The 12,663-nt window shown below is 37.2% G+C and overlaps 1 protein-coding gene across 1 annotated transcript in view; it reads right to left on the reverse strand.

Annotated features, from left to right (window-relative positions):
• Grip (Glutamate receptor interacting protein) overlaps window positions 1–12,663 on the reverse strand; it is a 155,938-nt gene that overhangs the window by 10,603 nt on the left and 132,672 nt on the right. The window contains exons 7-8 of the mRNA XM_073977135.1: window positions 7,127–8,366; window positions 6,855–7,057 (exon numbers count right to left, since the gene is read on the reverse strand). Coding sequence (XP_073833236.1) covers window positions 6,855–7,057; window positions 7,127–8,366 — 1,443 coding nt within the window. The remainder of the gene's footprint in view (window positions 1–6,854; window positions 7,058–7,126; window positions 8,367–12,663) is intronic.

The raw sequence follows: 12,663 nt of genomic DNA on the forward strand, positions 1-12,663 counted from the left end.
TCCGTCGCGTTCCTTCCCACAAAAGTTCAACATTTGCACTAAAATGCATTATAAGGGTTGTTTAAGGATTGATTAAGGTCATACTTTTGTCGTGAGCAAGTCCATACTTCCTGAGATTATGAACCGAAAGCTCTTAAATATCCTACGGAGACCGTCGACCATAAATGATTTGAACGACAACTCTCGAATTAAGAACGCTTTTTGGTCTACACATTGTGCATCGTAATATTTCATCCAAACTTAGATTACGACTTAAGATTGAATATTTCAGTAACTTCTGAGGGTACATAAACTACAAAACTTTTAACTACTGTTCGAATATTGTTTTAACATTTTCCATCGAATGTAGTTCTTATTTCCCCGACTATACCGGTTTTTCGTATTCAAGTCCATACTCGTATGATGACGAACTAATACGGTTGGTGGGTATGATAACTACTGAATGGAATTCCACGACGACGAGTTTTTCGACAAAACATTGACCCAGAAACACACAACATCCGCATTTCGGCAAGCGGCTGCCAATTCTGTGTACATATTTTTGATCTGATAAATAGAGCTGACCCTTATAGTTAATAGCTTGCTGTTTGAGGTCCGCTTTTCTAGAGAAAACCTAAACTGAGGTTCCCTGTTCTATAGAAAACCTAAAATGAGGTCCTCTATTTTACAGAAGACCTTAACTGAGGTTCTCTATTCTATAGAATACCTAAACTGAGGTTCTCTATTCTATAGAATACCTCAATTGAGGTTCTCTATTATATAGAAAACATCAACTGAGGTTACTCAGTTGAGGACGCACCTCCGAATGCAGGTCCTCCATTTTATAGAAGACCTAAACTAAGTTCCTCTATTCTATAGAATACCTAAACTGAGGTGCTTTATTCTATAGAAGACCCCACATGAGGTTCTCTATTCTATAGAAGAACTCAACTGAGGTCCTCTATTCTATAGAATACCTCAACTGAGGTCCTCTATTCTATAGAATACCTCAACTGAGGTCCTCTATTCTATAGAAGACCTCAACTGAAGTCCTCTATGCTATAGAAGACCTCAACTGAGGTCCTCTATTCTATAGAAGACCTCAAATGAGGTCCTCTATTCTATAGAAGACCTCAACTGAGGTCCTCTATTCTATAGAAGACCTCAACTGAGGTCCTCTATTTTATAGAAGACGTCAACTATGGTCCTCTATTCCACAAAAGACCTCAACTGAGGTCCTATATTCGACAGAAGACCTCAACTGAGGTCCTCTATTCTATAGAAGACCTCAACTGAGGTCCTCTATTCCACAAAATACCTCAACTGAGGTCCTCTATTCGACAGAAGACCTCAACTGAGGTCCTCTTCTCTATAGATGACCTCAACTGATGACCTCTTTTCTATGGAAGACCTCAACTGAGGTCCTCTATTCTATAGAAGACCTCAACTGAGGTCCTCTATTCTATAGAAGACCTCAACTGAGGTCCTCTATTCTATAGAAGACCTCAACTGAAGTCCTCTATTCCACAAAAGACCTAAACTGAGGTCCTCTATTCGACAGAAGACCTCAACTGAGGTCCTGTATTCAACAGAAACCTCAACTGAGGTACTCTATTGCACAGACGACCTCAACTGAGTCCTCTTCCTTCTCTTCTCTATAGATGACCTCAACTGATGACCTTTTTTTATAGAAGACCTCAACTGAGGTCCTCTGTTCGACAGAAGACCTCAACTGAGGTCCTCTATTCCACAAAAGACCTCAACTGAGGTCCTCTATTCCACAAAAGACCTCAACTGAGGTCCTATATTCGACAGAAGACCTCAACTGAGGTCCTCTATTCTATAGAAGACCTCAGCTGAGGTCCTCTATTCCACAAAAGACCTCAACTGAGGTCCTGTATTCAACAGAAACCTCAACTGAGGTCCTGTATTCAACAGAAACCTCAACTGAGGTCCTCTATTCCACAAAAGACCTCAACTGAGGTCCTCTATTCGACAGAAGACCTCAACTGAGGTCCTGTATTCAACAGAAATCTCAACTGAGGTCCTCTATTCCACAGACGACCTCAACTGAGGACTTCTATTCCACAGAAGATCTCAACTGAGGTCCTCTTCTCTATAGATGACCTCAACTGATGACCTCTTTTCTATAGAAGACCTCAACTGAGGTCCGCTATTCAATAGAAGACACCAAATGAGGTCCTCTATTCTACGGAAGACCTCAACTGAGGTCCTCTGTTCTATAGAAGACCCTAAATGAAGTCTTCTATTCTATAGAAGACCTCAACTGAGGTTCTCTATTCTATAGAAGACCCCAAATGAGGTCTTCTATTCTACAGAAGACCTCAATTAAGGTCCTCTATTTTATAGAAGATGTCAACTGAGGTCCTCTATTCTATAAAAGACATCAACTGAGGTTCTCTATTCCATAAAAGACCTCAACTGAGGTCCTCTTTTCTTTAGAAGGCCTTAACCAAGGCCCTCTATTCTATAGAAGACCTCAACTGAGGTCCTCTATTCCACAGAAGATCTCAGCTGAGGTCCTCTTCTCTATAGATGACCTCAACTGATGACTTCTTTTCTATAGAATACCTCAACTGGGGTCCTTTATTCTATAGAAGACCTCAACTGAGGTCCTCTATTCCACAAAAGACCTCAACTGAGGTCCTCTATTCGACAGAAGACCTCAACTGAGGTCCTGTATTCAACAGAAACCTCAACTGAGGTCCTCTATTCCACAGACGACCTCAACTGAGGACTTCTATTCCACAGAAGATCTCAACTGAGGTCCTCTTCTCTATAGATGACCTCAACTGATGACCTCTTTTCTGTAGAAGACCTCAACTGAGGTCCGCTATTCAATAGAAGACTACAGAAGACCTCAATTAAGGTCCTCTATTTTATAGAAGATGTCAACTGAGGTCCTCTATTCTATAAAAGACATCAACTGAGGTTCTCTATTCCATAAAAGACCTCAACTGAGGTCCTCTTTTCTTTAGAAGGCCTTAACCAAGGCCCTCTATTCTATAGAAGACCTCAACTGAGGTCCTCTATTCCACAGAAGATCTCAGCTGAGGTCCTGTTCTCTATAGATGACCTCAACTGATGACTTCTTTTCTATAGAATACCTCAACTGGGGTCCTTTATTCTATAGAAGACCTCAACTGAGGTCCTCTATTCCACAAAAGACCTCAACTGAGGTCCTCTATTCGACAGAAGACCTCAACTGAGGTCCTGTATTCAACAGAAACCTCAACTGAGGTCCTCTATTCCACAGACGACCTCAACTGAGGACTTCTATTCCACAGAAGATCTCAACTGAGGTCCTCTTCTCTATAGATGACCTCAACTGATGACCTCTTTTCTATAGAAGACCTCAACTGAGGTCCTCTATTCGACAGAAGACCTCAACTGAGGTCCTGTATTCAACAGAAACCTCAACTGAGGTCCTCTATTCCACAGACGACCTCAACTGAGGACTTCTATTCCACAGAAGATCTCAACTGAGGTCCTCTTCTCTATAGATGACCTCAACTGATGACCTCTTTTCTGTAGAAGACCTCAACTGAGGTCCGCTATTCAATAGAAGACTACAGAAGACCTCAATTAAGGTCCTCTATTTTATAGAAGATGTCAACTGAGGTCCTCTATTCTATAAAAGACATCAACTGAGGTTCTCTATTCCATAAAAGACCTCAACTGAGGTCCTCTTTTCTTTAGAAGGCCTTAACCAAGGCCCTCTATTCTATAGAAGACCTCAACTGAGGTCCTCTATTCCACAGAAGATCTCAGCTGAGGTCCTCTTCTCTATAGATGACCTCAACTGATGACTTCTTTTCTATAGAATACCTCAACTGGGGTCCTTTATTCTATAGAAGACCTCAACTGAGGTCCTCTATTCCACAAAAGACCTCAACTGAGGTCCTCTATTCGACAGAAGACCTCAACTGAGGTCCTCTATTCGACAGAAGACCTCAACTGAGGTCCTGTATTCAACAGAAACCTCAACTGAGGTCCTCTATTCCACAGACGACCTCAACTGAGGACTTCTATTCCACAGAAGATCTCAACTGAGGTCCTCTTCTCTATAGATGACCTCAACTGATGACCTCTTTTCTATAGAAGACCTCAACTGAGGTCCGCTATTCAATAGAAGACACCAAATGAGGTCCTCTATTCTACGGAAGACCTCAACTGAGGTCCTCTGTTCTATAGAAGACCCTAAATGAAGTCTTCTATTCTATAGAAGACCTCAACTGAGGTTCTCTATTCTATAGAAGACCCCAAATGAGGTCTTCTATTCTACAGAAGACCTCAATTAAGGTCCTCTATTTTATAGAAGATGTCAACTGAGGTCCTCTATTCTATAAAAGACATCAACTGAGGTTCTCTATTCCATAAAAGACCTCAACTGAGGTCCTCTTTTCTTTAGAAGGCCTTAACCAAGGCCCTCTATTCTATAGAAGACCTCAACTGAGGTCCTCTATTCTATAGAAGACCTCAACTGAGGTCCTCTATTCTTTAGAAGACCTCAACTGAGGTCCTCTATTCTATTGAAGACCTCAACTGAGGTCCTTTATTTTATAGAATACCTCAACTGAGGTCCTTTATTCTATATTAGACTTCACCTCCAAACGCAGCACTTTCACTAATTATGGAAAAGCTACATATGTGACCTAGTTGTAGAACGATCGCCTATTTATCACCTCTTCAGAGAACCTTTTGATGTTCGAGTAGCAGAAATTAAGTATCGGGACAACATTATTGCTGCAACTGCTCACTATATTCCTATTGGACGAACAGTACTCTACCAGTTCAAATTTTCTCGAATTTCGTGATGTACCTCAAGTTGCGTCTGGTTAAGAAGAACTCCTTCTCAGTATGTATATTGGGATCTCGTTGGGATTCGTCACATCACGTTTATAGTGCTTGGTATCCTTAACTTATCTGGCAGATCTGTCGTTAGGGTCATTGACTATTGTTGGAGCCTCCCGTCATCATTCAATGATGCTGTTGCATCCTATAAAGTTTGTTACCGGCATGCGTCGATATATGACAAGCTGGAACTGGGCTTGCCGCCAATTGAGCATAAGAGTCCATATTCCCATTTTACTCTCTAGTCTTCAGAGTCTGGTGTACGTCGTCCACGACCAAAGAATCGGTCCTGTAAGCCATAGACTAGTTTGCACCAATGTAGGCTTTATCGTTGTCAAATTTCCTATCGTTAGTATGTTATGCAGTTGTAGCATGTACGAATGTAGGTGCCAAGGCATCCGGATTACTTGACCTCGACGAAACATGGCTTGTTGTCTCACCATGTTGTCTTACCTTAACCTTATCCCGTTTGTTATCCTCCCCATAGTAGTTGTTTATTTTGGGGGAACTACCCCTATCCATTTCTGGTTCCCGAGGGATCCAAGGCATCCGCAGAATGCAGAGGAGAGAGTATGAGATATTTATTAGAGGTTAATCTCCGTTAGATGCCGCTTCTCTAACCCCGAAGTTTGAAGAGTAATGTTGAATCAAGTCTGTCGGACAGTTCTAGTGCAAAATGTCGCAACAACACCCTTCCAATCCGTGACCCGGGAAAACACGTACAGTAGGAGTATGACATATCCCGACCACCCCAATATGGCAAGCATTAGAATCGAAAGGAGCGATATCACAGTCATCATGGACAAGTTGATGACCTCAAGACCCTATCTGGGGCTAGCAGAACGAAGATAAGGCGTTTTTTCCAATAACCCCAACCAAGGCATGTCAGAAGGGATCTTCATCATCTAGAGAGAGAAAGAGCATGCCTATCAGACACTATCGGAGTACGCTCCACCTATCACAGGTGAAGAGCGTTAGCTGCCACGACAAACCTGAGTAGTTTTAGCCTAACTACGCAGCATCTACTTTCCTATATGGCAACGATGTATGACACCGTGAAAACACCTGCCCAGTATGCTGCACAGGCCTGTATGACACGCTGCATTATTGTGGTTGCACCCCCTTGATGCTACCATATTCCTAGACCTAACGATGTCCAACGAAAATGGATGATGGACACCATAACTAACTAAATGAGTGCATCAAAACATAGATCAAGCCGAAGGATGGACTTTGTCGGCTCACTCTTCCATATAACTTCAACACTTTTGCGCTTTATTCCAGTTTAAGGGCACGTATTGGACCATGTTGATACTTTAATAGGAGTACCTTGTGACCACGATTACAAAATCGGAATTTCTTCTAAGGAAGACAATAATTTCAGAGATATGGGCTCCAGGCTCATACTTAGGGCTTCTCCTTCACAATCCTGCTGCACAAAGCGCTAAGAAGGTTTCCTGGTTTTTACTGGGGTAGTTTATGTAGTTTCTGTTACGACGCTATAACTTTATTCTCCACATTTTTCTCTATAATGACCCGAATGACCGAAAAACTAGGAATCATTAGGCCCAATATTTTTTATTTTTGTATCTCTTCACACACTTGCTGCACACCGTGCAACGTAGTACTGGTTACTGCAGGTCTTTGCGGTCTCTACTAAAAAGCTATGATTTTATTCTCCACACTTCTCTTAATAATGACCTAAAAGTTCAAAAAAACCCTGTCCATGTAGAGTTTTTGCAATATAAGGAAAATATAGAATTGGATCGTGTAGTCTGTACTCTTTGGATCTGTCAGTGGGATAATAAGGCCCACTGTTTGTGATACCTATAGCATAAAAATGCCCAAAAATGTACGCTGGAAACTTCCAAAACTTAGTTTGTCCCCTACGCTACCTATCTGCTCATATATCTTTTAGGTCCACGTCTCTTGTTATTCTTTTTCGTAGTCTGTGAGGTATTTAGCTGCCGACTAATTATATTTTACTTATTCTAACTTACCTTCCACAACACCACTAATGGTAATTGGCTTTGAAATATCCTCGCTGCCAGCCAAAGTTATGCCCAATAGGCCACCTTTGGGTTCTAAGCGAACGGTGAAAATAATTTGATGTAAACTGGTGCCGCTACTTTTACTGCTGGAACTGGCCGCTGAACCATAGACTTTGTTCTCCATTGGTGGAGGTAGATTAGTACAGTCAGCACTGAAAAACCAAAATAAAGAAAATATTAATCCAACACATCATAAGAAAAGGGCCTGCCCTCCCACTTACCTTGCATAGCGATCCAAACGATCCAAATCATATCCGCCAAATTCATTATAGGAATTTTCATCATCCGGCAACTCTGTGGTAAGACTTTGGGTATTTTGATTAAACGACCTACCCATGGTGCCCCAATTGGGTGCAGCCAAGTGATGGCGTATTTGAACCGATGTCATGGTATTATCTTCCAGGGTGGGTCCCCGAAAATATTCCGGTTGTGGTGTACTTGATTTCATCGACAGACAATCATTTTGATATTTCATTTCGGCATATTTATTCGCCACATAAGCACTGCTATATAGATCATGGTCTGTGGTGGGACTTGAGGGACAGTTGCTATAAATGTGATTGGGCATTTTTTGTTGGGCATCGAACAGAAAATCCGGCAACATAACACGTTTCACAGTCAATGTGGAGAAATCACCTTGGGAACCATCTTTTAGCAGGGAATCTATGTTGAAATGCTGTACCGGATGATTGTCCACCGCCAGGAGTATATCACCTGATCTCAGCGATCCAGTGCGATGTGCAGGACTGCCAGGTTTAACATCGGAAATGACAAACCCACCATGACTAGAACCGTTAATACTTAGGCCCAAGCCCGCCTTGCCTAAGCGTAATACTTTAACATTAAACACCCCACTAGAGGGCACCACTGTGTCGGGCATATCAAATTCAATTTCCAGCTCTAGCCAGTTGGCTGGACTGTGTGGCGGCCGTGAACCCAAATCACCCAATAACTGGCGCATTGTTTGCACATCCAGATTGTACATTTTGTTTATGGCCACAATGCGATCTCCCTTTTGTATGCAACCGCAACGATCTGCCACAGAGTCGGGTATGATTTTGTTAATAGTTACCGACCGGCCGCAAGGGCTCTGGGCACCCAACACCAAACCGGAACCCATGCTGCAATCCAAAAGAACCGGAAATGTTTCGGCACGACAAATACCCATGCTGGAGGAGTGATGTAGGCCGGAAGTTGTGCTGCTGCTTGTGGCACTGGCACCCAAACTGCTGCCACTTACACTGCCGCTACTGGGACCGCTGACACTGCCACCACCACTGCTGCCAGCCGCACTTGCTGCACTGTTTGAATTTGTTCCACCTCCTCCGCCACCTCCCGCCGTTGTTGTTGTTGTTGATTCCAGTGGCAAAGAACTTTTGCGGGTAAAACGTTGACGCTGACGCGATTTCCTTGATTCTAAAGTGTTGAAACCATATTTTGGACTATTCAAGGCGGCATGACCTGCAACGGAAAGTAAGAAGAAGATGAAGAAGAAAGAATAAGAAAATGCTTTCAAACATTAATGAGCACCACCATGGGGAAAAAAGACATTTTCCAATTGTTGTTGCTGCCTACATAGATTTCCTCCACTTCGACATCAATTAGAATTTGGGAGTATTTTTAGTTTTTCCATCTTTTTGTTTGTCTGTCTGTCATTTGCTTTGTAAATCTGTCCATCTATATGCATGTGGAGGATGTTTAAATGTGTGCATGTGTGTGTCTATTTGGAATTCCCCCCTTCATTTTTTTTTCTCATGTTCTCGACCAAAGCTTCCGAATCTCTATTTATGTGATTCCGTTGCTGTTGACGTTGAAATTTATGTTCTTTTTCCAAAAAGGGCTTTTTAAGATAAGCGTGAAAGACAATTTATATATGTATTTTACGCCATAGTGGTCACCACGATTTTTATAATTTCATAAAGAATATTTTTTTTCTGCCGTGGATTTTGCAAAAAAATATTTTTTCATGGTCGTGGATTTTTTAAAGAATATTTTTCATGGTCGTGGATTTTTTAAAGAATATTTTTCATGGTCGTGGATTTTTTTAAAGAATATTTTTCATGGTCGTGGATTTTTTAAAGAATATTTTTCATGGTCGTGGATTTTTTAAAGAATATTTTTCAAGGTCGTGGATTTTTAAAGAATATTTTTCATGGTCGTGGAGTTTTTAAAGAATATTTTTCATGGTCGTGGAGTTTTTAAAGAATATTTTTCATGGTCGTGGATTTTTTAAAGAATATTTTTCATGGTCGTGGATTTTTTAAAGAATATTTTTCATGGTCGTGGATTTTTTAAAGAATATTTTTTATGGTCGTGGAGTTTTTAAAGAATATTTTTCATGGTCGTGGATATTTTAAAGAATATTTTTCATGGTCGTGGATATTTTAAAGAATATTTTTCATGGTCGTGGATTTTTTAAAAAATATTTTTCATGGTCGTGGATTTTTTAAAGAATATTTTTCAAGGTCGTGGATTTTTAAAGAATATTTTTCATGGTCGTGGATTTTTTAAAGAATATTTTTCATGGTCGTGGAGTTTTTAAAGAATATTTTTCATGGTCGTGGATTTTTTAAAGAATATTTTTCATGGTCGTGGATTTTTTAAAGAATATTTTTCATGGTCGTGGATTTTTTAAAGAATATTTTTCATGGTCGTGGATTTTTTAAAAAAATATTTATCATGTTCGTGGATTTTTTAAAGAATATTTGTCAAGGACGTGGATTTTTAAAGAATACTTTTTATGATCATGGATTTTTTTAAGAATATTTTACAGGGTCGTGGATTTTTTAAAGAATATTTTTCATGGTCGTGGATTTTTTAAAGAATATTTTTCATGGTCGTGGATTTTTTAAAGAATATTTTTCATGACCGTGGATTTTTCAAAGAATATTTTTCATGGTCTTGGATTTTTTAAAGAATATTTTTCATGGTCGTGGATTTTTTAAAGAATATTTTTCATGGTCGTGGATTTTTTAAAGAATATTTTTCATGGTCGTGGATTTTTTAAAGAATATTTTTCATGGTCGTGGATTTTTTTAAGAATATTTTTCATGGTCGTGGATTTTTTAAAGAATATTTTTCATGGTCGTGGATTTTTTAAAGAATATTTTTCATAGTCGTGGATTTTTTAAAGAATATTTTTCATGGTCGTGGAGTTTTTAAAGAATATTTTTCATGGTCGTGGATTTTTTAAAGAATATTTTTCATGGTCGTGGATTTTTTAAAGAATATTTTTCATGGTCGTGGATTTTTTAAAGAATATTTTTCATGGTCGTGGATTTTTTTAAAAAATATTTATCATGTTCGTGGATTTTTTAAAGAATATTTGTCAAGGACGTGGATTTTTAAAGAATACTTTTTATGATCATGGATTTTTAAAGAATACTTTTTATGATCATGGATTTTTTTAAGAATATTTTACAGGGTCGTGGATTTTTTAAAGAATATTTTTCATGGTCGTGGATTTTTTAAAGAATATTTTTCATGGTCGTGGATTTTTTAAAGAATATTTTTCATGACCGTGGATTTTTCAAAGAATATTTTTCATGGTCTTGGATTTTTTAAAGAATATTTTTCATGGTCGTGGATTTTTTAAAGAATATTTTTCATGGTCGTGGATTTTTTAAAGAATATTTTTCATGGTCGTGGATTTTTTAAAGAATATTTTTCATGGTCGTGGATTTTTTTAAGAATATTTTTCATGGTCGTGGATTTTTTAAAGAATATTTTTCATGGTCGTGGATTTTTTAAAGAATATTTTTCATAGTCGTGGATTTTTTAAAGAATATTTTTCATGGTCGTGGAGTTTTTAAAGAATATTTTTCATGGTCGTGGATTTTTTAAAGAATATTTTTCATGGTCGTGGATTTTTTAAAGAATATTTTTCATGGTCGTGGAGTTTTTAAAGAATATTTTTCATGGTCGTGGATTTTTTAAAGAATATTTTTCATGGTCGTGGATTTTTTAAAGAATATTTTTCATGGTCGTGGATTTTTTAAAGAATATTTTTCATGGTCGTGGAGTTTTTAAAGAATATTTTTCATGGTCGTGGATTTTTTAAAGAATATTTTTCATGGTCGTGGATTTTTTAAAGAATATTTTTCATGGTCGTGGATTTTTTAGAGAATATTTTTCATGACCGTGGATTTTTCAAAGAATATTTTTCATGGTCTTGGATTTTTTAAAGAATATTTTTCATGACCGTGGATTTTTTAAAGAATATTTTTCATGGTCGTGGATTTTTTAAAGAATATTTTTCATGACCGTGGATTTTTCAAAGAATATTTTTCATGGTCTTGGATTTTTTAAAGAATATTTTTCATGGTCGTGGATTTTTTAAAGAATATTTTTCATGGTCGTGGATTTTTTAAAGAATATTTTTCATGGTCGTGGATTTTTTTAAGAATATTTTTCATGGTCGTGGATTTTTTAAAGAATATTTTTCATGGTCGTGGATTTTTTAAAGAATATTTTTCATAGTCGTGGATTTTTTAAAGAATATTTTTCATGGTCGTGGAGTTTTTAAAGAATATTTTTCATGGTCGTGGATTTTTTAAAGAATATTTTTCATGGTCGTGGATTTTTTAAAGAATATTTTTCATGGTCGTGGAGTTTTTAAAGAATATTTTTCATGGTCGTGGATTTTTTAAAGAATATTTTTCATAGTCGTGGATTTTTTAAAGAATATTTTTCATGGTCGTGGATTTTTTAAAGAATATTTTTCATGACCGTGGATTTTTCAAAGAATATTTTTCATGGTCTTGGATTTTTTAAAGAATATTTTTCATGGTCGTGGATTTTTTAAAGAATATTCTTCATGGTCGTGGATTTTTTAAAGAATATTTTTCATGGTCGTGGATTTTTTAAAGAATATTTTTCATGGTCGTGGATTTTTTTTAAGAATATTTTTCATGGTCGTGGATTTTTTAAAGAATATTTTTCATGGTCGTGGATTTTTTAAAGAATATTTTTCATAGTCGTGGATTTTTTAAAGAATATTTTTCATGGTCGTGGAGTTTTTAAAGAATATTTTTCATGGTCGTGGATTTTTTAAAGAATATTTTTCATGGTCGTGGATTTTTTAAAGAATATTTTTCATGGTCGTGGATTTTTTAAAGAATATTTTTCATGGTCGTGGATTTTTTAAAGAATATTTTTCATGGTCGTGGATTTTTTTAAAAAATATTTATCATGTTCGTGGATTTTTTAAAGAATATTTGTCAAGGACGTGGATTTTTAAAGAATACTTTTTATGATCATGGATTTTTTTAAGAATATTTTACAGGGTCGTGGATTTTTTAAAGAATATTTTTCATGGTCGTGGATTTTTTAAAGAATATTTTTCATGACCGTGGATTTTTCAAAGAATATTTTTCATGGTCTTGGATTTTTTAAAGAATATTTTTCATGGTCGTGGATTTTTTAAAGAATATTTTTCATGGTCGTGGATTTTTTAAAGAATATTTTTCATGGTCGTGGATTTTTTAAACAATATTTTTCATGGTCGTGGATTTTTTAAAGAATATTTTTCATGGTCGTGGATTTTTTTAAGAATATTTTTTATGGTCATGAATTTTTTAAAGAATATTTTTCATGGTCGTGGATTTTTTAAAGAATATTTTTCATGGTCGTGGATTTTTTAAAGAATATTTTTCATGGTCGTGGATTTTTTAAAGAATATTTTTCACGGTCGTGGATTTTTTAAAGAATATTTTTCATGGTCGTGGATTTTTTAAAGAATATTTTTCATGGTCGTGGA

This window comes from Musca autumnalis, unplaced genomic scaffold, assembly GCF_047663935.1.
Source record: "Musca autumnalis isolate F117 unplaced genomic scaffold, ASM4766393v1 scaffold_3, whole genome shotgun sequence".
Lineage (NCBI taxonomy): Eukaryota > Metazoa > Arthropoda > Insecta > Diptera > Muscidae > Musca > Musca autumnalis.